Source organism: Enoplosus armatus, chromosome 7, assembly GCF_043641665.1.
Source record: "Enoplosus armatus isolate fEnoArm2 chromosome 7, fEnoArm2.hap1, whole genome shotgun sequence".
NCBI lineage: Eukaryota > Metazoa > Chordata > Actinopteri > Centrarchiformes > Enoplosidae > Enoplosus > Enoplosus armatus.
Genome location: NC_092186.1, coordinates 11,632,882 through 11,660,612, shown reverse-complemented (window position 1 = coordinate 11,660,612; position 27,731 = coordinate 11,632,882). Strand labels below are relative to the sequence as shown.

General features: G+C 43.8%; 1 protein-coding gene across 3 annotated transcripts; it reads right to left on the bottom strand.

The window, feature by feature from the left end:
* Window positions 1–1,906: 1,906 nt before the first annotated feature.
* On the bottom strand, window positions 1,907–23,793 carry rgl1 (ral guanine nucleotide dissociation stimulator-like 1). Of its 3 annotated transcripts, none has more exons than XM_070908302.1 (18): window positions 23,635–23,793; window positions 11,260–11,370; window positions 9,323–9,531; window positions 9,146–9,220; window positions 8,789–8,979; window positions 8,566–8,690; window positions 8,213–8,428; window positions 8,005–8,108; window positions 7,780–7,864; window positions 7,551–7,640; window positions 7,089–7,175; window positions 6,791–6,823; window positions 6,560–6,681; window positions 6,147–6,236; window positions 5,765–5,948; window positions 4,472–4,723; window positions 4,243–4,357; window positions 1,907–3,806 (listed from the first exon to the last, which is right to left on the bottom strand). In XM_070908302.1, exons 1-18 carry the CDS (start codon window positions 23,791–23,793, stop codon window positions 3,619–3,621), a joined length of 2,436 nt encoding a protein of 811 aa, XP_070764403.1. In that variant the 3' UTR covers window positions 1,907–3,618. The 3 variants fall into 3 exon arrangements, with proteins under 3 accessions (XP_070764403.1, XP_070764404.1, XP_070764405.1); XM_070908303.1 differs by lacking the exon at window positions 23,635–23,793 and adding an exon at window positions 13,760–13,888; XM_070908304.1 differs by lacking the exons at window positions 7,089–7,175; window positions 23,635–23,793 and adding an exon at window positions 13,760–13,888.
* Between the last annotated feature and the right edge of the window lie 3,938 nt (window positions 23,794–27,731).

The window sequence follows — 27,731 nt, the reverse complement described above, 5'->3', positions numbered from 1 at the left end:
CTCTCCAGCATTCAGGAAGGAAGTGCAACATGCACGCTTCCTCACATAGATTAGGACCATTAAGTGGAAGATTATTTCCCTCAGTATTGTGATACAGATGTATTTGAGGCTAGCCAGCGTGTGTGCTACGTTTCTTTCTCATTACCATTCTTGCAGAGCATCTTTTCCTCCTGTGCATTATGTGTATCTCACTGATGTTTATCTGCTGTCGTCTTTGTTGTCCATGGCGGATTCTGATGCGCTCCCCTCCTTAATGTTGTTTTATTTTTTTGTGCTTGGATTCACTTGGGAAGCACTCTCAGACACAGAGCTTTTTTTTTCTTGCAAATGTAATTGCATATCCGCGTCTAGCTGAATGTAGTGTATGTAACTGATATTGTTGTTTTGTGTTTTTATGTTTGTCCCTGAGGCGAGAGGCCATTTATTTGTACCTGGCTCACATGGCTGTGAGAAGAGGCTTGCTCACTCTGATGAACTAGCTTGTCGCACTTGCAGTCACAAACAGGAAAAAAGTGCTGTCTTTGCCCTTCATGCAGAGTGACCACCTGTTGAAGCGTGCTCGCTGTTGCCATGTCTCCCAGCCTTCCCTGGTCACCCACAGGGCGGATGAAGCTCTCTGAGTGTCAGTTTGAGTGCAGACTGCTGTTTTGTTTATTTGTTTTTTGAGTACACAGTCCAGCTGTTCACAGGAAATGAAATTCAATCAAACAATTGTTAAGCTGCTATAAGGTGGTCCCACCTTTCACACCCAACAACAATCAAACAGATGAAATGGAAGGTGTGGAGGTATCACTGACAGTGGTAGTTGAAAACCTTTTTAGCTTGTGAAAAATAAAAAGTAAATGTCTACTTATGAACACTTATCACAGGTTATTCTTATTGTGGACATGAACTGTGAGTTCAACCAAAGAAGGATTTTGGCTTCTAAACTTGTTTGATTGAAGGATTTTTAGAGGCACAGATGTGAAAGTATTCCAGTAGGGAAATAGCAAACATTCTTCTTCCGTATTTATGTTTCCATTCAACTTTTCCAACTATGAATTCTACCAGTTTCACATTTCAGCTTCCAGGTTTCTGATCAGTGAAGTGCAATACACTTGAGCTTTCAGCTTGTTCAAGCAAATTCATTTCAGATTTCTGCATTTTCAGTAATGCTTTGCAATTTATTTCAGCTGTCAGGATTCACACACATTTTCAGCAGGAAATGCAATTTTCTAGTTATTTTTTCATATTTGAGTATTAAACGAGATTACACAGCTCATGTCTTGAAACAATGAAGCAAACTCAACTAAGACATGTATACATTTATATAATACATACTTTAATACCACTTGTTTTCTTTCATTTGGATTACTTGTGGCTGCTCTTGGTAAGAACAAGTTCACGTTTTGTTGTGTTGAACGAGGGCGAAAGTCGGTGGCTTGTAAAAGAAAGTTATGTTTCCTAAGTTGTGTCTGTTTTCATGTTTTAAATGAATCCCTGTGAAAGTCAAAAAGATGTGTTTGTCTTTGTATTCCTGGAAAAGTGTTTGACCAGCACAGCAAAGCCAGTTTCAGGAAAGGAAGGTCGTGGCTTCTGCATTCAAGTCAGCAGAATTGTCTTCCACTCAGCAAAATAACTTGGGCTCTGTCCAGAACAGCCTCTGGTCCTTTTATTGATAATGTCAATCCTAACAAGGCCGAACTTGCTGTCCGTCACAGCACAAGAGTAAAAAGACAGATGCAGTGAAAATGTATTGCGTATAGTTGTTTGTGTAGTCAGATAGATATGCTTTAAAAACACAATGGACATAGTGTGTTCGAACAGAACTACAATAATTAGACCTGAGAAATGATGTTACTCGTGGTTTCAGGGCACTCGTCCAAAGATAACAGAGAATCAAAAACTCACAACACAACAATCAGAATAATGATAATAATTTATTTATTCAGGTAGAGGAAGAGTCTTTGGCAGTGAAGAACACAGGAACAGAGGGTGATTTAATGAGAACATTTTAAAGTGAAGTGCTGCATGGAGATAAATGACTGGGCCAACTGGGCCATTAACACAAGTCCAACAGTGAACCAGTTCTCCCAGGGGAAATGTAATGTGGCACAATAGCATGACCTTGGAGGATCTGCAGGAGTGGACTCAGAGAGTTTATCTGCAAATGTGTGGCTGTTGTGTGACAGGTGATAAGTGTTGATGGTGCAGCTGTGAAACTATGATGGTGCTAGAAATGAGGAGTGACAAGTATAACAGATGGCCGCTTACTGTGTGAAGAGGTGTTTGGCTTTTGTGTGTGTGATGAAGTGAAGTGTCCCTCAGTAAAGATTTGTATCACAGTAAAATCTTTTTGTTTATGACACTCTGAATTCGTTAACATTTGCTTTTAAAAAATCCTCCATCACTCTCCAATCTGGAATACATTTCTGGCCTGAATTGTGTTACAAAAACATATAAAAAAAAGCAACAATTACAAACAAAAATAGTAATTCATTTAGTGAAGAGGGAGAAAACCACTTACAGAGCGGCTTGCTCATTCTTCTGTATTCACATCCCATTGGCTTCTCCTACCAACTGACAAGTGCAACTCCATAATTCATATAATGAAGGGCAAAGAGGTACAAGTATGCATCAGTTTGAGACACTTGGCCGTTTTCCATCCCAGGAAGTCAGTTCCCTCCTCTTCTCTGTTCTTGTACATCTATTATCTTCTTTTTTCAAACAAATATTCAAATAGTCAAAATATGAGGGAACGTCTTTCTGGATTAGAAAGCAGCACAAATTTAATCTCTACACCCTGAAGATAGGGCAGGTAAGGCCTTTTCAATATTTGCCGATGACTTGTTAAAACCAAGTAATGGAACCAATCAGAATGCACGAAACGCTGCATTCGTCACACAGCTCAAAATATGAGAGGGGCTGAACACACACACACATAGTGCACACTGTGCACAAGGCAGACATGGTAGTTAAACATGGCCGACTAGGGAAAATAGTGACATTGCAGCTCCTGTCAATCAATTAATCAATATCATTCAGAATACTGTCAGAGGTCCATTCATTCATCGATAAAGGCAACAGGACTTGAGACTCAGTCCACTTCTCCTTCTACTCCACCATCCATCTCCTCTTTCTGCATTCATCACACTTCTATTAGCAGAAAAGAAAATATTCAGCTACACAGACGTCACAGGACAAAAAGAAGTTAATTCAATATCAGAATACTGTTGGAGGTCAGGAGTTTGGCTGCTCCCATAACATGTGCAAAAACCTGTTGTTGTAAAGAGTGAACGCCACTTGGGGTCGCTGTTTCACTCTGGAACAGGCATCACTAGTCTAAAGTCAAGTCCCACTGGCACAGCAGTCACGCTACACACCCATGTTCCATATTAAGGCTGGGCTAAGGGCTGAAAAGGACAAGAAGGGGTGGCACAGTTCAGGGTGAGACTCCACTGGCAAGATGAGAGTCAAAGCTCTTAAAGAGTCTTAAAGAGATCCATCAGCAGTGCTGCTCATCCATGTATCCATCCAGCCTCTTCATCTAAAGCCCAACAGTTCGCATCACGTCCGTGCCCTGTACTGTCCTGGATTAGTTGTGTAAGGACAAACAGCTGGGTCCCTGTGGTTCAGGGGTCACAGCGTGACCTTGCTGAGTCTAAGCGACAGGCTGGAGCGGTGCTGGGTGCGGGGGAGTGTGGAGCTACACCGGCTTCGCAGCTGGACCGTCCGACCCGATGTGCCTCGCACCCGCAGCAGGAAGTCGAAGTTAGCCGAGGTGTTCATGGCGTAAAAGACGTTGGCGTTGTCTGGGATCACCAGTTCTGAGAGAAGATAAAAGGGGGACAGAAAAAGCTGAAATCATGAAAATGGTTTTAGTCAGCATTAAGGTTCATTAAGTTTGGAAGGAACAGCTGATCAGTGGAAAAAATTACGATAATTAAAATGCTGAATAGCAAATACAAAAAGGGTGTTTCATCATAGTCTAAATCTGAATACTAACTGCTGTAACAGCTTCTGCTTACTGTATTCACTTTAAATATCCGACGATAAACCATGGAATAATACTGTCTATGAAATACATAATTTTAGTTTTATCACGGTTTTTTGAAGAGCCCATCGTGTAGCTAGGTAGCGCTGGTGAGAAAGTGTAAGTCTGAATAATGAGAAAGGTATATATGCATAGAAATCAATCACGTAAAACCCTCAAGAACCCCAGAGGTTCCATGAAAAGAATTAATGAGGCTCAATGTTTAGTACCTCTCTCCTCAGAGATGACTTGTACCAGCTCATATCCCTCCTCTGGCTCCACCTCCAGGTTGTGCTTCGCCATGGCTCTAGAAACTACAGCCGGAGTCTTGTCTTGATTGGTCAACTATTTTGGGAGAAGACAAAAAATTACTCATACAGGGTTTAACGTATATCATTTAAAAATGTAAACCTAGAAAATCTCACTCACACGGGAACACAAACACACATATTTATTTACCAATATGCTCTTGTAGAGATTTCCGTTGCCGTGCTCCAGGCTGACTCTTATGATGCATGCGTCCTGGGCCTGGGTGTTATAAGCTGGGGTTTGGCTCGGGGAACAAGGGGACATGGGTGTGAGGGAGATGGAGCGTCTGTGGGTGCAGGGAGGCCCGGGGAGTGACGGAGACGCAGGAGTCATGGAGACACTGGCTGTAGACGAGCTGGTGTCCATGGAGTGGAGTGAAGTACAAGAGGAGGATTCTGATAGCTGAAGAAACATAAACCCACAAGTTACATACAGATGCACAAAACCATAATTCGATCATTTTCTTCCACTAATGCACTGAACCATAATCTGATCATTAATATTCAGCTATTTGAGGCGAGGGGGAAACAAGACGTGGAAGTACTAGAACAAAGTGACGCCTGCAAGGCTCAAAATAAACAGAATTGTTTTTCACATGAACCTTAAATGACTAATTTTGACTAAGGGACTGTAAGAAAATGATTAGGGGGAGGGGAACAAGAAAAAAGGAGTAGTTGTCAAGATGTTTGGGAGAGGCTTTCTCTCTCATCCCAGTTAGATTTTATTGTATTCTTCTATAATATATATATATATATATATATATATATATATATATATAGCTTTTTGAAAATATTTCCATCTATGGCTTTTGTGTGCTACATGTGTAATCAATGTGCATTTTGTCCTTTTTAAAACACATTAGATCTTTGTTTTCCAGATCAGCGATTAGCTAGCAGGATCAACAGGATCAACATGTCAGTCCTGAGAAGCAGAACAGACACAGATTAATGACTTTTCCATTTCTCTGCAGAGTGAGTGCATCGTTTCCCACCAGCCTAACGCAGCTCCCGCCTTCACAAAAATAGAGAATGGAAATAATTTGGTGCATTGTACGCATAATTCATGTTTTTCGTACTTTGGCAATTGCTAATTCCACTTGTGTTATTGTGTTTGTGGCCATGTAAAAAATATTATTCCTTTAAAAAAATTTAGATTTAAATTATGCAACATTTTTCTGTGCAATTTTAGTTATTAACAGCAAAGTGACAGCCCATACCAATTGTACCAATTCAAAAGTGTTATATTATTTTGAGATATCAGGGTGCAGCAATTTTTCTCTTAGTCAAGGAGAGGGTCCAAAGAATAGATAAATAACACTGGAGAAGGCATAACTTTATAAAAAAGTGAAACGTAAAGTTCAGCCCCACTCCCCACACCAATCATTGTCATACAGTCCCTCAGTGTGACCAAAAGGAACACGCTTTCTTGAGTGTTGTAACCCACCTTGTTCTGCTGGGAGTCGGAGGTGTGAGTGGGGGTGAGGCCCTCGCTGTCTGACGGGCTGCTGGAGTCACTGGAGGACACGCTGACTGAGTCCATGCTCTCCCCTGAGCTGCCAGTAGGAGGCGAGCGTGGCGTCTCTCTGACTGGAGAACTGGCTGCACTACTGTCTGTTCCAAGAAACAGCCTGGAAAGTGGAGGAAGTCAGTTATTAGTTATTAAAATAAATAGATCACAGCAATTCAGTGCTTGAATATGACAGCGTGACATCTCTAATGTGACACGTCTCAGCCAAAGAAAAGTATTCTTTGCTTAATTTCAGACATTTAAAACTAGACCCTCCTCCATTAGGTTCTATTCAGATCTATTATCTGGATGTACTCACAGGCTGAGTCTCTTCACCATGCTTTTTCGAGGTTTGGGTGAGGTCGGACTGCTGTCACCAAGACCTTCGACCTCACAGGACAAGGCGTAGCTGCAAGAGAGAACATTGATAATTAACCTTAAACATCATAAAAAATCATTTGGCCGTCGGTTTCAAGAACCATGATTTCTGCGTAAGAGAGAGTGAAAGAACGTCAGAGCAGACAAGAGAAGTACAATAGATCAGTAGGAAGTGAAGACATGACAGAAGAACAGCGGGGAGAGGCGAGGAGAGAGGACAGACAGAAGCTTCTATTGTGTGATTGTTTTTAACAATAGGTCCAACAGACCATGACCTCATGCACTAATTTGCCTTTTATCTAATGGATAACGGTGCAATCAAGAAAGAGGGTATTCTGAGTAAATAAGCAGTACCTCTCCTCCTCACTGAGCTGGGTCTGGCTCTTAAACCAGCGGAGGAAAGCCGCCTCTGGTCTCAGACAGTAGCTGTTGCAGGCCGACTGGAGCAGCTTGATCTGAGCGATCACCTCAAACTCCTGCAGAGAGAAAGTTACCGACGTTAGATCCGTTTAACTTCACCATCAGCTGAGCTCATCATGCGATAATTGTCCTGGTGTGATCATGTCAGCTTGCAGCTTCACTCACCCTGCGTCGCTTCTCAAAGTTGTACAGACCACCCTGCGGAGGACACAAAGAGCACGCTGTCAGACCCTGGACATCACATACCAGCGGCTGCTTAGACAAACAGCATTAGGTGGACCGCTCCGAAAATGGACCAACAAAATTCCCCACGCGCTCATGGAAACTTACTCCCCAGTTTCTGACAGCGGTGGCACAGACAGACTCTCAGATCTGCGGAGTTGTGCAAACTCACAGACACATGTGTTCAAACATCGAAACACACACACACATTCAGCAGGTGTCGAGGTGTTTTTTTTCTTACCTCTACTAGGTCAGGCAGGGCCGTATCCAACATGGTCAGGTCGGTTAGAAACGTCCCCAGGTACGGTATCGTTCCTTGCATTGCTCCCTGTGGAGAAAGACATCTTTTTGATATCTTTGAAACCACACTGAGTTTAAATAAACACTTTAAAAAGGGGATGCCACATTAAAGCCAGAGACTCATTTACAGTGTGGTCCTCGTGGTGTATGGATGCCAGGGTGGGGTTTGTAAAATACAACACAGGCTTAATGCAAGTACAGCACACAGTGCACTGAGTAAACAAAGCTGAGCATGTGGCTTCATCATACTGGAGAGGCTAGAACTCACTTTACAGTACATTGCTCTGGAGGAATGTGTTGTTTTAAATTATACAGCTCTGTTTTAGCTCTCTTTGAAAAAACAAAAGATCCATTTGTCTGGCGTTCCTTGCAGAAGCTCTTAGTTAGCCAGTCTTTGTCTCACCATTTCCTTCTGCAACTGGAGTCTCTTGTGGGTGCGCTTCTGGTGCTCCTTGGCACAACTCTCCAGACTGGCAAACTTTGAAGTGCCTTCCTGTAGGGCAAACAAAAAAATACAGCTTTAGTCCTCGAGATTCTAACCAGTGAACGAAGGAATGTTTTCAGAGGATAATAAATTTACTCATTCATAATTTCACACATCCCTCCGATATGAAATTAACATTGGAACTCACCCTCATGAGGAGCTCTCTGCTGGTCAGGTAGTTGTTGTGATCCGAGAAAATGTCCGACAGCTCCTCAAATGTCTGCATGCTGTCTCTGTGTAGAGCACAGATTCATGTTAGCTAATGGTAATGGACATATCAGCCAAAACACATACTGCTGAATTCTGCCGATGGCTGATTCTTCTATCGAGACTCGTTGAGATTATCTGCATAGCTGAGAGATTGGAGGCTTACTTGTGCACACAGGCCCATGCCCTTTTCAGCCTGTACAGCGGGTTGGACTGCAGCGCAGACACAATGGCTCGCAGAGACGAGAAGTTTTTGCGTATTCGACACTCCTGTTTTGACACAAGGACAGTCAGAACTTGATCCGTTTTGTGGTAGGTTTATAGATGAATTTGTGTGTGTGTGTGTGTGTGTGTGTGTGTGTGTTTCTGCCAACCTGAGCGATGTCTATCCAACGCTGGATGACCCGCGCCCTGACATGTGGTCTGATCTGTCTGTGTTTCAACACTGTGCTGACCACGCAGGCCGCCACAGCATTAAACTGAGTAATGGTGGCTCGAATGGTGGGGGCGCTGTGCTTGTTGTGCTTCTTATCCCTCTGGGACCAGATAGAGCCCAGGCAGTGGTGGGGTACCACCTTTTTAAACAGTAGCTAGAGCAGAAGAACAGGCTGATGTTAGTACGACGACGCTGAAGAAACATCGCAGGGATGTGACCTGCGTAACCTTTCCCGCCTACACACCGCACACTGCCCGCCCCCCCGTTTCCATCTCATTTCCCTCCACTTACCGCATCCATGTAGGTCAGCTGCTCAGCCACCAGGTCGGCGTCAAACGACAGGAAGTCCTCCTGGACCTCGATCTCCACTTCCTCCTCCTCCCCCAGGCAGAAAGAACTGTTGCCGTGGAAACCAGCTGAAAGGAAGGACATTTGATATTTAATATGAAAAAATAAATAATGCCACACAGAACAAAGAACTATCGCTATTAAAAAATAATACTTTGTTAATTACCGTCAGTGTCATCCATGCTGGCCTGACTCTGCAGCTGCTCCAGCAGACCCTCTGCCCGTCTAAGAGCCTCCGAGCCTGGCAGGGCCCTGCGCAGGTAGTCCATCAGTCTGTGGAGACAGGGGTAGTCAGGAGGCTCCTGGAAGTCTTCAGGACACTGGTCCAGCCAGGCACGCAGGATGGAGGCCAAGGCACTGTGGAGACAGCAGGGAACGATTTGACAGTGTTAAGAGAGCTGGCAATGACAGAGGGACAGGTGTGATAACTCAGCTATATTGCTGAAAGTTACAGAAAAATGTTATGTATTGAAAGCTGTCCACATGGAACAGACAGCGCCAAACATATAAAAATGTATCTCACTTTCTGATGGCTCCGTTACTGTCAGAGCCTTGGCGCCTGCCTGTGTCTTGCTCGTTTTCTTCCACACTTCCGTACCTGCAACAGGAAAGAAATCACAAAAAAAAAAATCAGAAAATCACTAAAACACACAGTCAGTACATTAATTTGGCTTCATGCAACACCTCAGTCCAGCCCTACCTGTCTAACAGTAGCTGCAGTACAGTATGTGTGCTGGCGAAGGCTCTGTAGGTGGACAGGAAGATGGAGGTGTAGGTGAGGTCGTTGTCTCCGAACGCTGTCAATAACGTCTCTACCAGACGCTCCAGGGTTCCAGCGCGGATACTTCGGATTTTGCAGGTCTCCAGCTGGCTCACCGTGTGGCCAGGAGGTAGACGATCACCTTCCGCCTAAACACACACACATTTTTACACCATTAAACTGTGTGAACTGACCTGAGGAGTGCTGTTATACTGACTTGGCTGGTGCTTCCAAAGCTTTTCTTTGCTTTGTTTGGCTTTGGATGAATGTCTACACAGATAAATATTTGTAATGTGTCAGGTCGTCATGGTTGTTGAGTTTTAAAATGTGAAATTGCACAAGTGGAACAATTCATCAGGCGACCAAAAAAAGTTGGAGGGAGGGCGGAAACGGAGAAGACAAGCGTGACCTATATTTAATTCAGATTTCTCCAGATGTGTCCGACTATTGTGTCTACAGGGAAATAGAACGAGGTGGTTGCACAACAGGCAGGGAGAGAGAGCAGAAGAAGAGGTGGCACAGACGTGGAGAGAAAGAGACCTTGGTGAAGTTAGCACGCTACAACAGGAAACGCTCCAATCTGCTTTTAATCACTGCAGGCCCCTCCTCCGTCGTCCCTCCAGACGGAGAGGAGGACGGCAGCAGAGCCAAGTTCTCCCACCTCTCCCCTCTGATAACAACTCAATACACCAAGAAATACCTTTATTTATCTCAGTGAGGCGACCCAATGTCACACACATACACACAGACATAGACCTTATATTATATATCTGCAAACAACTACACACACTGTAAACAATACACCAGTGTAGGCCTACAATCCCACTGATTGTAATTGCTGTTATTCACTGACAATTGACTGTCTATAGTAAATATACTGATGCCTCAATAGGGATTGCTCTCTATTCTATTCAACTCAATAGACAGCACTGTATAAAGTGCCCATGTTGCATTAATTAGCTTGGAATACAGTTGGCAGCTCATGCCGTTGTCAATACATCAATACAGTTTTAAAGCCTCAGAGCTGTTATCTGTTTCTTCTTTGTGCCAATCTCCCATCCCCCACGTCAAGCACGAAGAGACAACAAACTAACTAACAACACAAGATCCGGATTTTTTTTTTGTAAACAAAGGAAAACCCCATAAATCTGACTGGTCATTTCTGTTACGCCGGGTTCATGCATTCCTTTAGTCGTTACTGAGAAAACATGCAAGAGAAACTAAGGATAATGCCCCTAATTGGCGGTTCTGTGCAGTATAATAATATACTGTACAACATCTTATTATGCTGATATAAACCGCTCAGTGGAGGAAACAGCAATGCCTCATATGCACAACTCAAGGAAAAGCCTTTAATACCCCCCCTTTCTTTTTGTCACAGCAGCGTTTTACAAAACACTGCTGCACAGGGAAGGGAGCAGTTTTGTTGGCAGCCGGGAAAGTCAGGAAATCACATGCTTTAGCTAAACAGTCCAGGTCTGGTGAAACTGTTGATTTGCAGCAGGCAACTAAAAAAGGTGTCGTCTAAACTGGGAGATTTATAGCGCAAATGTTAAAAACAACAGCCCCGGTGGAGCACAATGCTGAGAGACGCCCCACAACTGAAAGACACAGTCTGCTTTAAACAATAGAGATTAGGCTTTCTGTTTTTAAGCTCAGCAGTCTGCACACAACTAACTGGGTTGCTTTTATAAACCATCCACACATGATTATTTCCAAAGGCAGATGCTATTCCACTAAAACACAGCGGTTCATGTTTTGCACTACAACAGGTTAAGAGAGTGGAAAAAGCATCAGGTTTTTCATGTGTGTGATTTGTTGTCGACTTGTCAGCTGTGCGATTCTGTCACACAGTGAGACATCAGGCCCCCACTCACCCCTAACCATCTTGCTCCCTTGTTGGCCGCCTGCTGAATCTGAACCCTCTTCAGTGTCACATTGTAGATGGCTCCTTCCTCGACTTCCTCCCCCCAGTCCTGCACCGAGCTCTGAAAGGAGACAGAGGAAGAGGGGAAATGTTAGAAACCTCCAGAAGAGAGGAAAGGAGAGAGTTGTGTTTCGGAAAAAAAGATATTAAAAGAATTCCCTGTGGATAGCTGCAGGCCGCAGAGCTAACGTCCACAACAACAAGTGTCATTTCACTAGTTTAACAAAATAGGAATTGACGTTTTTTGGAAACCTCTCTGAAAAAAGCAGAAGGGAGAATCAGAAACAAAAACACAGAAACACAACCACAGCACTCAAACAAACTAGTAAAAGAGAGACTAAAGTGCAGTAAAACATCAAGAACGACCAACTCCCCAACCCCCACCACTGCAGCCTGCCAGGCCTCCCTCCCTCCCTGTCTGTCTGTCTTTACTCCCTCTTTTATTCCCTATCCATCTCTTTCACCGTGTCCCGGCCTCTCTGGAGCTGAAGTCAGAGCTGGACCGCTTTTCTGGGGCCCAGAAAACTGGAGATAAGAGTCAGAATGGATGAGGTCTCTCAAACAAACCCCCACACAATAAAACAAGACATTTGCACCACTTTTCCTCCCCGTTGACATGCCTTTGTCTGTTTGGCTGCCTAATTATACAAGCCAACACGAAATGGATTTGTGCTCATGTGTCGTGTGTCTCTAGTTGTAAATCACTGACAAAGTGTGTGAACAAACAAGAGGGAGCAGAGTCAAATCAAAATACAAAACTCCAGCAAGAGCGAGTGCACAAACACAGCCCGGGATATGCTGAGACATCAACATACGGAGACAGAGACAAAAACAGAGGCAGGGAAGAGGGAGAGGGACTGGCCAAATATAAACACCACGCATGCAGTATTATGGCCAAGTCCTCACACACACACACACACACACACACACACACAGACAGAGAGGCCGCAGCAGCCAAGATCACTCTCACTTGTCCCCACTTTCATTTACACAGCTCAATGGCAAAGTCCAAGCTATACCCCGAACAGGGGGGCTGCCAGAAAAGAAGTCAAGGGTCAAAATCACCGTTAACAGGCTCAATGGACAGTCCTGGAGGCTGGTGGCACGCAGCCATGACTGGGTCGTGTTTGTGTTTGAACAGAAACATGTGATGGCGAGATGAAAAGAAAGCCCAATGCAAAAAAAAACACAAAGACAAGAGAAAGGATTTTAACTGGCTCTGGCACATGAGACCAGCAAGCACGTCTGTGCTGTTGCACGTCCCAAGCTGCGTTTGTCTACAACATGTGTCCATACCCTGTGCAGCATCTTGTCTTATGGTCATCAACCTTAGGGAGTGCATGTCTCTCTGACTCTGTCTCACTCCCTCTTTAGCTGCCGCTGGCTGCCGGCTGGATGGCTGGCGCAGAGACAGATAAATACATCAGTGCATGAGTCATGCAGTCCACACACTCCCAAAACAATAGCGGGAGGTCTCTGTGCTGGCCGGACCCGGGCTGCTGAGTTCACAGTCTGCACACACAGCCTGCTTTTTGTCAGCCACGGAACTGGAGATGTTTTTCAGAGCCGGGTTGAAAAAAAAAAGCTCTGCTCGCTTTGTGCACCAAGTTTAGGGCTTATTGTGAGACAAAGTTCCATGGAAACCAAAACAGTCTGTCACAGTGATATTTCTATTCACCATCCAACATTACACAGTAGATAGGGATGAGCTTACAGAGAGCACAGCATATCAAATGACCCTGGGTACGGTGTAAACAGGAGATGGGTTGTTTATGCTGCATTTACTTGGATTCTTCCACAGAAGATACTCACAAAAAGTGCAGAGGGAGGACACTAAGGAGAGCAGAGAGGCAAATAGTGCACCATCTCTGCTCAAATAGTGCTAATCTGCCTATCAGCTGTGTGTGAAACAATACTCCCAAGATAACAACAACAATAACAACAACAACAGTTGTGTTAAATCTCTGGCGCTGATCTGTTGGCTTTTGTGTTTTCCTCGCCTGGTCGCAGCTGGGACCCGTGGAGAGACAGGGGCCTCGCCAATTGTTCCCTCTCTGTTTCACTGCGGGTCCCTAGACAAAAGTTTTCATATGCACCATCACCATCAGGGAGGGGGAAAGCCAGCGGATCGAGTTCATATTCTGGCGGAGTCGGCAGGGGATTTCTTATATTTTATCCTCCCCCTTCCCCAACTTTGCGCGACATCTTTACGCACCAACAAAGTAGGTTAAACGGGATTTAAAGCCTAGTAAATACAATTAAAACTCAATGTTCAACTGTTCCCCTCCTCCTCTTCCTTTCCCCTTTATCCGCTACTTTCCCAAGCCCACAGAACACCCCCCTCCTTTTTCTCCCCCCTTTCCCCTCTTCAGCCCCCCCCCCCCTCTCTTCAAAACCACACACTCAACAACAGAGCACAGGATGGAAAACCATTTTTTGGTTTTTTTTACCATTTTAGTTTTCCAGGCGAATTTCATGGTGAGCGTTTCTTTCATGATCCGGGGACAGCATCAGAGCTCGGGACTAATCCGCCAAGGAAAGAAGAAGATGTGTTCTTTCTTTATGAAAACAAAATCCCAGATCCTCGCTGAAAATGTTCTTCTCCTTCACCGCGCAACACTTTTCATCCCCCTCCACTCCAAACTCCAAATCCTCCTCCTCTGGCTGTCGGCAGGCTCTCCCTTCTTCTATTGAATGACCCAACTCCTCCCACTTGCACTCACAACAGTCCCGGTTAAACTCCTCCTCCTCGCTCTTCGTCCGGCTTTCATCTGACTGACAACAGTCGGACGCAGGCTCGGACTTCTGCTTGCGCAACACGCCAGTGCTCAAGAATCATAAATCTCTTTCCTACGAAATTCACCGCCCAGAAAAAGACTGATTAAGCATTTTACAAAATAAAATGAATATTATAAACGCTTTACTCCTTTATTTCATTGTGATGTTGCTGCTGTTTGAAGTTTTTGTTTTTTTATCTTTAGAGTTATTTCTTAAGTCTTTAGAGTTTTTTCTGAACATGAAATGGAAATAAATCCTTATGATCCTTATCGTGTGTTTTTATTTTTGCTTTTGTTTTCTAAATAACCTTTATTGACAAACCATGACGAGGCAAATGGTTCTGAGCTTCCCTGATAGTGTGAATGTATGTTTTAACTGTTTTATTTAATGTTATGTAATTGTCCATAATGGCAGTGAAGAGGTCCCTTCTTCACATCCAGTTATGTCCAGTTTAACAGATGTCAGTGTTTTCTCACTTTATTTGACTAACTCAGATTGCCTAATGTTAGCTTCAGCTGAACTTTAAAATGCATTTTGCCCAGAAGAAGGATTTCACTTCACAACAAGTTTGGAAATGTGAACCTATCATTGAAAAGACTATTTAGCATTGCACTCCTGTAACATTGTTGGAGACACAGAGGACAGTTAAAGGATCAAAATTGATGTGTAGAACCAGAAATATTGTACTTTTCCTTGTCAAAATCTGTGGCTTGCATTACCCACAATGCAAGTCGGCCGCCAACAGTTGGATTTTATGTTCACTGTGTATCTGTAAGATTCAAGTTCCATTTATTATCATAGTCAGAGTTTATTTCTCATTGTTTATTGTGTACATTTTTGCTTCTAACAATATTATAATGTCTGTTTTCACCTGTCAGTATATATTTTCAGCATACTGGCACTTGAAAAGTTTATTTTTAAGCGCTGCTAGCTTAAAGCTAACTCCTGTTTTGTCTGTATATTTATTTAATTTATTTAGGAGCTTTGAGCGGGCAGTATCATTTACATGGACGTCCTGCCTTGTTATTTGTCATTGTCAGAATAAACAGATCAACTTCCAAGAGGTCGCGGTGTCACGGCATCTTCATTACTGAAGAACGCAACACAGAAGCCCAGCAGTTACATACGCTAACTTCTTTCTGACTTCACAGCCCCAGACAAGGTGTTTTATTTACCTGCGTACACCAGTGACGATTGACATATAGATTACTGTAATGTACTTTAACATTAACACACAGATTTCATGAGTGGATGAAGTGATGCACTATAGGCTCGTAGCCGTCTTGTGTGTGAAGCAGCTGCAGCCTGTGTGGGACAATACAAGGAAGGCCGTAGATGCCGTCACCAGTACTGTGCATTGTCAGTGACAGGAGAGGAGAATAGGCTGAGTGTGAGAATGAGCAACACTGTTCCACTGTGAATGTGCCTGCACACGTACTCAAGCAGCCCACTTGTGTGAATAAACGGGGAAGATATGAATCAAGCGTCAACTTTGTGAGGGGTCTTTTTGTGCAAAGTTGTATCACAAACATATATCAAGTGTGGGCAAGCAGTGCTTCATACATCTGCTGGTCCGTTCAGTCGGCTGATGAAGTAACTAAACTACTGATTCAGAGTCAGGAGACAGCGGTAACGTTATGATGCTTATTGTCATCTGGCTCAGTGGGATGGTTAGACCTGCTGTGGCCCCCTTTTCATGATTATCTGTGTGTGTGTATGTGATATGCCTACCCACTCCTCTGGCTCCCATAACACCAACACATAACCCCAACGTCACACTCAGCGTCACTGGCTGTCACACACCACGTTGTCAAGCAGGGTGCACAACCACAGATGCACCCACACACACAAGGTCCCCACCTTTGGCATCATTGCTCTGGAAGGCCAGGGAAGGTCTCCATCAGTGTTTCTCCGTGTGTGGTAATCACGTGTTTTATCAGCGTTTTCTTCGTGCTGACTGTTCATCAGGCTGTATATCTGGCCGGGCTCCAGTTCCCAGGCCAAGCTGCCCCGGTGTCCACTTGGGTCTCCAGAGCTCTGGGAAGCCCAGAGGGGCAGTGGGAAGGTTGCGACCCCACGCGACCTCCAGCTCAGCCCCGGGGGGATTCGAGTGTTGGTCTCACAGTGGGACTGATGTCACATATCAGCACAAACAAGACGTCTGACAATTGTGACAGCTTGCTGCTCCGTCTGATGGATGAGCAGATGTGTAACTTCAACTTGAGGTGAAATTTCTTTAATATTATTGTCCTAATGGGACGAATCAGAAAAGACAGTTTTAGGGCTGTTCCATAGTTTAAGGAATAAGAGGCTAAATTTCAGTAAATGTCAGAGCTGTTTTTAGGTATTTTGGTCCAAATCCAAGACCTTTAGAGCAAATCCAAGTTAGTGACATTTTGGGAAATACACTTATTCGCTTTCTTGCCAAGAGTTACATGAGAAGATTGATACCACTCTCATGTTTGGACAATAAATATGAAGCTAGAGCTAGCAGGGTTTAGCTTAGCTTATCATAAAGACTGGAAACAGGGGGAAACACTTAGCCTGGCTCTGTCCAAAGGTAACAACATCCACCAACCAGCAGCTCTAAAGCTCATTAATTAACACGTTATGTCTCATTTGTTTAATCTGCACAACGTGTAAAACCAAGTGTAAAAGTGACCACTTGTGGTTTTATGTCTATTTCTTGACCAGAAGCAGTGACGTCCCGGAGTCTTATCACCACCGAGGGTTGTGAGGTTGCTAATTGCAAGTCAAGCTGCAAGGCTCATCAAGTCTATGAATGCTGAACATTACACAACATGACGTGGGATGTTAATGGTGTTTCTCACATAAATGAGACCAAGGTCTTGTATCTGTAAAGGAACTAGTAACTATAGTACAGTAGCTGTATTTCCACCTTTCACATCCTTGTATTTGTGACTAAAGTCTGAACAGAGTCCAAGTCTTACGGGTAAATGTAACTGAATCTGCATCTTTCTCCAGGAATCAGATTTCCTGTAGCCTGAATTAAAGTTAAAGAGAATGTGAAGGTGAATGGCATCTTCACGCTGCTATCTTTGAAAAGTTATCAAATATTGCACATAGTATTCCTGCTCTGTAATGTGGGCCAATCCTCATACCAAGTTTTCCTTTCTCTTGGAAGACTAATGACGTAATTACTCTTAGGAAAGCCCTTGACGAGGGCAGAGCAATTTTTTATAATGGGTTCCTGCCAATATTGAACTTCCCAAGTACCCTCTTCTCTCTGTTCCTACAAAGTCCGAACAGGGAGCTGCAGTACAGACAGAAAGGGGACAAAAACAGGAGGAGCGCTGCTCGCACTGTTATTGCACCACTGTGGGGAAAAACGCACATTCCAGGAAATCTCCCACTTCCTGCCTCCAGCCTCCTGACTCCAGCGAGCCTGCTGTCCTCATACCTGACTGGCTGGGGAGCCTCTCTGGCCTGGAGCATGGTCATAAAATCAGACCAATAAGTAGAAAGAGGAGAGGAGGAAGGGGGGATTCCTAATGGAAGAAGAGCAGGAGAGGCCGACAAACACTGGGCATCACTATACTGAAAAAACAGAACCAAACCTCAAACACACAAGAGGACAGTAACAGGGGGTGGGGGTCTTGGGCCACATGTGTAATGTCTCACTGTTTACATCCAAGATAAGAAGGTCATGTTTCAGAGTATGTATCTGTTGAGATTAACTTGAAAGGACTTTATCTCTACCGTGAGTGTGAGAGACAGAGGGGGAGAGTTCACGGAAACTTAGAGGATCCAGACTGGCTGAAAGACAAGCGTGATGCAACAGGCCTTCCAGAGAAAAGAGTGAGCGGAGACTCGTCATTTCATCCAGTGAGAGGAGTATCAGCTGTCACTGGAGCCAAACTCTCCAGTGGAAAGTCATTACCTAAAAATACAAAAATGGAGAGTATGTTTCCTGCTACCATATCTGGACCAAATGTGTCAGTACATTCATACTCTGTTCTTGTTTGGACATTCTTCCTGTATTATGCAGGGGTTTGCACACAGAGCATTTCACTGTATGTTTGTTTGTGTGTGGTTGGTGGGTTTGTGTTTCCAAAGCATACTGCCCAGTAGAGGGCAGAGTTCATAAACCGCTGTGTTTATCCAGAGTCAGCAGAGGTTTCAGCCAGACCCGGCCGGAGTGGCAAAAACCCATGAGTTTGGATTTATGGTGCAGGGTCAGGATGATCTGCTGTACTCAATAAAAATAAGAATGAGACAATCGAAGTAGCTTAAATGGGTCATTTAAGAGCTGTGAAGCAGTGACAGGGCACTCAGTAAGTGCAGAGGTTTGTTTGTATTTAATGAGGCAACAGATCAGCAGATGAGTGTCCGTGGATGCAGTAGTAGCAACGATGAAAACACAGATAGCTAAGGACATGCCAGGCCTTCTCTCATAACACACACACACACACACACACACACACACACACACACACACACACACACACAGCTGCATGTTTTTCTCTTTCTCTCTGTTTCTGTCTCTTCTCCGGTCAACTGAACCCTTTGTTCAGACAGCCACATTAAAGCTCTGTCTGCCTCTCTTCTTCACTCTCTATCCCTCTTCTCTTATGTCACGTCTCTGCTCCCCTCAGATCTATTGTCCTGGCTGTTGTCGAGCTCTCCCTCTTTCTCTCTCTGGATGGGTGACATCATTGGTTTCCAGTAAAGTCCAGAGCTGCAGACCGAGACCCCCTCTTCCTCCTCCTCCTCCTCCTCCTCCTACACACTCCACATTGCACACAGCTGACCCTGCAAACCTAACAGACATACTTCAAGGAAAAGTTGCTCAAAGTTTCATTAACACCAAATCCACCACCTGACATTTATGTACAAAGATTTTTAGGCTATAAGAATATGTGAAACAGACTTATTTTTTCTCATAACAGCCTCCATATGGGGTCAGTTGGACCGTTGCACTAAAGCTAGGATAATCCTCTCCGGAGCTATGATGACTCAGATGGCATGCTGGGAGCTAAAGGTACTTTCAGGTGTCTCTGCATTTAGAAGAGTTCAGATAAATAAGACAAGTCCCACACACACACAACTCCCCCACCCTTCATGGGGCCCCAACCCTGACCCCCCTAGATCTAAGCCCTGCTAAGCCTTCAATGAATCGGTCTGGCTCGTCTGTCTGTCTGACCCCCTGCTAATGAGAGATGGACCATCTGTTGCCCAACAGATACATGTTACCCTAAAGTTGTCACATAAGCAACAAAAACAGCACACAGCATCAATGAAGCCGGTAACACACTGGTGACAAAACTCGAAATCACACCAGAAAACTACACAGCAGACCGGCAATTCATCACACCAGAATGTGCAAAATCACACTTACTTTAACCCCCACGCTTCTTCAGCTTTTACTTTATATATAAATATATATACATACATGCATATACATACTTAACCTGCTTCTATTTAATTCATGTCACTGATTAGTGCTATATCAAGGTGTGAAGCATGTGCGTTGTAGGAAATGAAACTGCATACATGATGCACACGACAACACACATCAGAGCTGCTGCAGAAAAGAGGCAGTAGCTGTACTGTAGCACAAAAACAAGCACGGCTGTTGCCATAACACCGGCCAAAATATAAGATATTTACTCAAAAACAGTACGGACACATTAAATACTGTGTAAAGTTGTAATATATATAAAAACATATCCTGCTTGATCAAATACAGATTTGACCCCAGTAGAGTTATTATAGTTAGTAATCTACTGACATACAGAATGTGTGAGTGCTGACCGCTCATATTAATGACTGTCGTGCAGACACTAGCAGCCTCCAGCCTCACACACTAATGCCATACACACTCACACACACACACTCTTTTTCTCTCTCTCTCTCTCTCTCACACACACACACACGCTAATACACACATCACAATGTCAGCTTGATCCCAGTCATGCGTCCTGGCTAATACAGCGAGCCCTGCCTGAGCGGGAAAAGGAGAATTTAGTGTGTGTGTGTGTGTGTGTGTGTGTGTTTGGTGGGGGCACCTTGCCACGCACACAAACACAGTCACAGAGCTGCCACACCATAAAAACCAAAGCAAAGACGGTCCTCATGCACATATTGCCTTCTGCCTCCTATCAACCCACGCCTAAACACACACCCATCTCCATATGGTGCAATGAGTTTCTGCCCCAGTTGCGCGAGCTGCTCCCGTGGTGTTGCTGCGCTGGGATGGATGCTCGGGTGACAGGGACAATGCCCAAAATATTGACTTTTCACACCAGTCCTATTATGTGACCTAATTAGGCCCAAGATCACAATGTGAACCTCTGCAGAGCTGCAGGCCACTAGTCAACTTGACACGCTGGGGGTCACCAAAGTGTGTAAACACCGTCTTAAGTGGTGGACTAAATGAAAGGATGATGGAGACCTGGATTTTAGAGAAAAGAGAAGTCTGGTAGTTTGTGAATTGTGCAATTTGAGACAAAAGAAAGGACAGAAATGACGGGACTGAAGTACATTACTGTCCCTCCACTTGTGTCTTGTATTGTCAGTGCTTACTGGGTTATTCAACAGAGCCATTCCTTTCCATATCTCCTGAATGATGCTGTCCCACATATACACATACGACATTATGGGATTGTAGTACCTAACCCACACAGTTTTATATTCATTCGCAGGCCAAAGCTAAAGAACTGGTCTTAGCCGGATGAATGAATCACTTGACCGTCATCAAAAAAACAAGCAAGAATCAAAACTGTAGGAACGGAAACACGGAGACGTCACCGAGCATCAGCCTGAAACGTGCACTTCTCTGTTCAAAAAGACAAGAAAGAGGAAGGAAGAGTGCTAACTCAGCTTTCTTACTTTCTTTCAATGGAAAACACGCCATCATCGAAATTGTCCCCCTTCTTCTTTTGTCCCCGTTTTCCCTGCAGAAAATCACTTCTGCATTTCCAGCAAATGACCCGCTGAGCTTATTGAACTACGCTGCTGGTTATTGTAAGCCAACGGGTGTGAGGTAGCAGCTAATATTCCCTCTGCTGGAGTTTTTAATTGATCGGCCCGCGGCTTAATTATATTTCCCTGTCACTGACAGAGAGGAGAGTATAAAAGAAGAACGACAGACTTCTACAGTGCAGTTAGAGCAGTAAAATGTACTGTGATAACCCACTGAGATGAGTGTAGATGTCAACACTCTCACTTCTGTGCAACAGGGTTCAATCCCGGTCAAGTCCTTTGTTGATCCCTCTCGTGAGACATCTTGCAACAGCCGAATAATTTCAATCTAAATGATGCATTTTCATTATATATTTATCTTTGTGATCATCAGTTTCACTTGCTCCATCTTCCTGTCAATCTTCGTGTCCCTCCATTCTTGTAGGAGTCTCATTGTCCGCGGTGAACTGCTGATAACGACTGACACCTCAGCACTCCTGCCTCGTCTCTGACCTGAACTGTGGACTTGACAGCTGTCGCTAACCGCACAGCAGGGTGATTACAGAGAGGTAATTAGTCCAAGGTTTCATAACCACATGCAGGTAGGTGAAAAGTTAAGTGAGGGACACCTGAGAGCAGTAAAGGCAAAGTCTTTGTCCTCCGAGCCAGCGTGAGCCAGCTGATGGACAAAATAATCACAAGAATGAATATACTTGTTTGAGGTCTTCTGTGCTTTTGTCACAAAATCTTTTTGGTTAGGGAAGCTGCTGTAAAAGTCAGGACCCAAGTCGTTGAAACCAATTTCACTTGAAGGTCCATGATTACCCCACTGATGGTTTATTCTTACATAACTTTATAGAGGTTTTTACCTCTCTATGTAATCACCCTTATTGCCCTCTGGCCCAGCTGTGAAAAACAGTCACAAGGCCGAGTTTCTGACTGATGTGAGTGTGAGGCAGAGTGTAAGCTGAGCCTCGCTTTGGCTACAGCATTCAGAGAGTGTCAGCGTCTGCAAGCTAACCTCCAGTCTTCTTATCCCTCGAAACAATTGGTGGAAACAGTGCTGCGAGACAGGAGGACGCGTCGGCCAGGATGTCCGATAGGCAGCGAGGAGGATGATCTACCAGTAACATACATACAAGCACCACAGCGTGATAGTCATCTGATAAAAATGTACATAGATTAACCATAAATTTTATAATTTTCACAGTAATTATAATGTTTTTTTGGGTACTGAAATGATCCATGTAGGAAAATGTTCTTCTTGCAGTCTCAGAAAAGCAGTACTGGAGCAGGTGGGTTCCATGTCTTGCTCAAGGACACTAAATCTCAACGTGCCATTTGTAAACACCAAAAATATTTTCACTTCAGCCTCAATACCACACACGTGCGCACTTGCAAACAGTTAGCCACAACTAAGCTGCAATAAGCCGTCGCTGCAGGTTGTTTTTCTGGTAATCACACTGTTATGAGGAATCTGTGACCTCACAGACGAATTAAATCGAGGTAAATAAACAGAAATCGCATGCACGCTGACATGAAATGCAAGCAGCATTTTTGTCATGCCCTTCTATTGGCTGACACATATTTAAGTCATTATGGTGTTTGGCTTCTGAAATAAAGTGAGTAATGCCTCTTCTGTGAACTCAGCAAAACTCTGCTCACACACACAAACACACACACAAACACACACACTCAGTGACCAATAAGCGGTAGTTACAGTGATTACTGCTTTTCACAAGAGGTCAGCTGTCCTCCTGTCTGTGCCACCAAAGGTTACTGTCTAGTTTGCATTATTGCATTATGAGTCGTCGACTTATTACACAAAAGTTCATTGACTAGAAGTCAAACAGAGTCAAACGTCTATTTCCCAATAAAGCCCCTTTAAATTGGATTGAATTTAAAAAATGAAATGTAATAATTTGAGAAATGACAAATCAATCCCTGATTGATCTCTGAGTTGAGCAAACTGATAAAGTTTTTGAATTGTTTCAGAATGACCCTCACTTACTGTACATTACACTGGTGGTTTATGTGGGAAGTGTAGGCCACTGGGTGCAGGACGTGACCACCAGCCGGGCCAGAACTGCTGAGTCCAGGACAGCCACAGATCTGCTGTGATTTAGTCTTCAGCTGTAGTCAAATGCCTTTCTCTCTCTCTCTCTCTCTCTCTCTTGCACACACACATAAGAACGTGCAATAACACTCTCCATAGGTTTTCCTTTCATATCACTCTCCCATGTTTCTCACCATCACCACAGACATCCAACAAGCAGACCTCGAAGGAGCCGATCTGCTCCTCACTGCACATCTTTAACTGTTCATAATTCCAAGCTTATTTTCTCAGTGAATTGTTTATTTTAATCTTATTCCTCTAACACTTCCCACTTCACTTCCCATTCCCGTCCTTGAATTTGTCAAAACTGACCAAACCCTTGACACCAAATAACGCGGCCTCACACGCACTCCAAACAACAGAAGGCACAGGAAGGTCATTTACGCGGAGGCCAACATCTGCAAGATTGTTTAACAAGACTGGAACTACCTGTGCCTCCCAGAGATATAAACAGATTCAACAAACAGCAGGAGGTGGACAGACACAATTATTCTCCCATGTACTGACCCAGTGGCGCGTGGTGCTCTCTGGGGAGCGAGGCTGGTACCTCTGCAGGGCGACGCCACCGTCCCCCTCCAGCAGCAAGGTGCAATCCAGGTCTGGACAGTGGTGGTGGGGACCCGCAGGCCAGGGCAGCAGTGTGGCCAGAGGGTAGTGGGAGATCATGTTGACCGCCTGGATCAGCGGCAGGGGTGACAGGGATGGCAGGGCATACTCCAGTATGGACGGCAGAGGGGAGGGAGACTTCTTCGGTGGTAAATCTGGTGCTGGGGGGTCTTCAAGTGTTGACGATCAAGTTGAAGAGGATGTGAGTTGAGGATCAGCTGGGCTCCTTTAGGTCTTGATTGTCAGATGTTTTGGCCACCTCCTCCTCTCTCCTCAGTCGGGTTGTAGACTGGGCTTGTCTTCAGCTCAGAGGTGTGACAAATGGTAACCCTCCTCTCAAGTTGTCCACCTCAGTCTTCTCCCTTCCTGTTTCTCTCCTCTCTCCCCTCACCACACACTCATTTCTATCGCCCCCTCTTCAGTTTTTTCTCCCCTCTCTCTCTGCGTTTGTGGAACTTGGCATGCCAACAGCTCTCAACCACATGAGTCATTAAAGTCTATTGTCTCTCTCTTTCTCACTCCCTCTCTCTCTCTCGCCCCCTACATTCATCCAGGCCAGAAGGGGAGGAGCTATCACTTTGTGACCCCGCCCCTTTAAAAAAAACTACCCACTCTGACTAAAGAGAGTTTGACTGTGGAAGAATGTGAAGAAAAGGAAAGAAAGACAGGAAAGCTGAGATAGAGAGGAGGATGTTATGGAAGAGGTTCTAAGAATTACTAACAATAGCAGATATTTTCCATGATGGATGGACTTTTGGCCTCATTTTTCGTCCTGCTGAATCCCAAACTGCACTAATTAAGTCTTCAGACTGACTTCAAATCTTATTCTCATTGTTTGAAGTCATTTCCATTGCTGGATTCTGTCATAATTTGTCCCTAAAGCCATTTCAGATCCCTTCCTTCTTTTTGAATTTGTTATAAGAAGTTGTTTAGGCAGTAAAACGTGATACACAGACATTATTTTTGCATTAGAATTTACAAGTTCAGGAGTTTAGATGTGCGCGTGGCTTCATAAAGTTACTGATTCAGCTCTCTGTTAAGCAGTACAGCTTGGTGACATATATAACACCAGGGCAAAGGTCAAACCATAATAAATGTGTAACAATTATGGAGAGCATGTGTGTGGGGGAGTGTGTGTGTGTGTGTGTGTGTGTGTGTGTGTGTGTGTGTGTGTGTGTGTGATCGAGTTCAGGGTAGGAATAAGAACCAGTCATGTGTAAAACACTGCTGTTGCTGAGAAGAGGATTATCTGGGACCAGGCAGTGCTCCGACAGACACACACACACACACACACACACACACACACACACACACATGCATGAACACTCATTGTAGATGTAGATTCAGCAGTTAATATTGTACAAAGTGTGAAGAAAGTTGCTTCTTACAGTTAAAAGTTACAGTGTGAAGTCAGACTTTGCATCCTGTTTTCTCAGGTAAATAAACAGCCATAGGAAAAACACTAATGAAAGAGAAACATCCGGTGAAGTTGCTCCACAGCAGTGGGACGTGGATCAACACACACACATACACACACACACACACACACACACACACACACTCACACAAACACATAACTGCAAGCACCAGTAGTGGAAAGTAATGTACTGTCCTTAAGTATAACTTTTATGTAATGTGTATGTTTTTACTTGAGTGTTTCCATTTTATGCTACTTGATACTTCTAATACTAAATTTCAGAGGGAAATATTGAACATCCAATACATTTATTGTTAAAGATTAAATTAGTTAATTCTCAACCTTTTTGGCTTGTGGCACCTCACAGAAATATAGTGTCTAAATTCCCCTCAGATGGTTTTATTTAACTGTTCCAGGCCTAAATAGATAAAATCAAATACTTCACAAAGAAACCTGAACTGATCTAAACCACCTAACTGTATATAAAGTGTCATATAATCAGTCACAGGGTCTATTTTCTGAAGAATTTACTTTTAATACTTGAAGTGAATTTTTCTAATAATACCTCTGTACTTTTAGTCAAGTAGGATTTTAAATGCAGGACTTGTTTAAGGAGTATTTATATGTTGTGTTATCGGTACTCTAACTTCATTCAAGGATCTCACATCACTACTCCAATACTTGTTCCTCCACTGGCAAACACACTGGTCACCGACAGCTCCGTACCAAAGAGAAAACACCACTGTGGCATCAAGTGGCCTCTCCTGAGACTTGAGCTGCGTTGTGGCCGTGATTCAGACCTTCGCTCTGACTCAGCATGACAAAATTCCTCTGGATCCTTAACACACAAAAATGCAATGAGACTCCACCTAAAGTATGTTTATATTTAGTCACTGACTCACGGTTGGAGGCCATGGATTTAGAAAGGAAAAAACATCAACCATTAAAATGCCTCTCTAATCATACCAGATAAATCAAGCTCAGTTCAAGTGACCATGACTCTCAATGACTCCCAGTGACTCCCAGTGACTCTATGTGCCTGTGTGACTGCCGGTAATGAATGGGAGCATGATAGGCAGGAAGAGTGAGTAAACACGCTTGCCTTGTCTTCTTGCTGTCCAGTGAACCGGCCTCCGCGCTCTGCCTTCCTCTCCCCCTCCTTCCTCCATTTCCTCCCTCTGTTGTCGAGTGCTGTGCTCCTTTTCTGAAAGGCCCCAAATCTCCACTTCACTTCACTGCACTTTAGCCCAGTTCGGTGGTCTTCACTGGCCTGATGTCTGACATGTTGCCAAAGCAGCTTTATCAGTGATAGGATATGAGGACATAGAAACTGTAAAAACATCAAGTTATCAACGTTATTACTTTCTTTTCCCTTGCTTTTTTCTTTTCTATTAACTGCACCCACACCCACACATACATTTTACCCTTCGGTATCACTTGTTTTCATTGTTCAGTAAAATCCCTTCACTTTTCTTGCTTTTCTTCTCTGCCTCCGTCTGAGTGTGCTGACACAGTCGCAGTGTGGCCAGCACCAGTTTACACAGCTGGGAAACCAAAGCTCTCTAAACTCTGACAACACACTTTTATACACACTACACACTCAAGATCCCCTCAGCCTGAGTGAAAACAAACAAAAACCTCTCCCTCTCTCTTGCATTCATTTTCTCCCTCACACAATCCCAAACAGTGTCAGACAAAAGGAGAAATCTCTGTTGAACACAACAGTAAATACTGTAGAACTGAGTAGAATCTTGTGCTGGTACGTGAGATTTCTTTAAAAAACACTGCGGTGGAAGAAACTTTCAGATCCATTTAAAGCAAAAGCAGCAATACCACTATGAACTTGCTTATAAGTTATATATAAGTCCTGCATTCAGACTTTTAATCTAATAATTGAATGATTATTTTTTCTCATGCATAATTGGACTGGTAACTATAGCAGTCAGATAAATGTAGTGGAGTAAAAAAGTGCAACATTTGATTCTGAAATATAAAGTATAAGTATATGGTAGTATAAAATGGAAATACAGTAAAGTACATGTTAAAATCCCACTGAAATACAATTCTTGAGTGAATGTACTTAACTATTTTCCACCACTGAAAACACATACCAAAAACAAGACAGATGATAAATAATGTCAAAATGTCTCAGATTACACAAAAAAGAACATTTTCTCATGAATGGAGCTTTTTCTTTCAGATGATAACACACGCATTAGTTGAGCCTCCATGTCAGTTCCCATCTTCACGACTCCACGCTGCTCCCTGCTGGTTCACTTAGGAACACAACACACACAATGAACTCAAGAACACAAGAAAAGTAATTCTTCCTCTCCTTGCTTAATCCTTTTCAGGGATTAATTTAGGAGAATTAACTTGAAGTAAACACATATTACATCACATTAATAGATTATTTGTATTAAGATAAATTTCCTGTCTTTCCATTGGCTATGAATATCACTGCTATTGTGCAGCCAGGCCCTTTCCTGCACTGGCAGTACAACACTCCCTTGCCTCGTGCAGACGCACACTTATTCACTCACTGCATAGAGGTCTGAGGAGCTCATGTTGACACTGAACG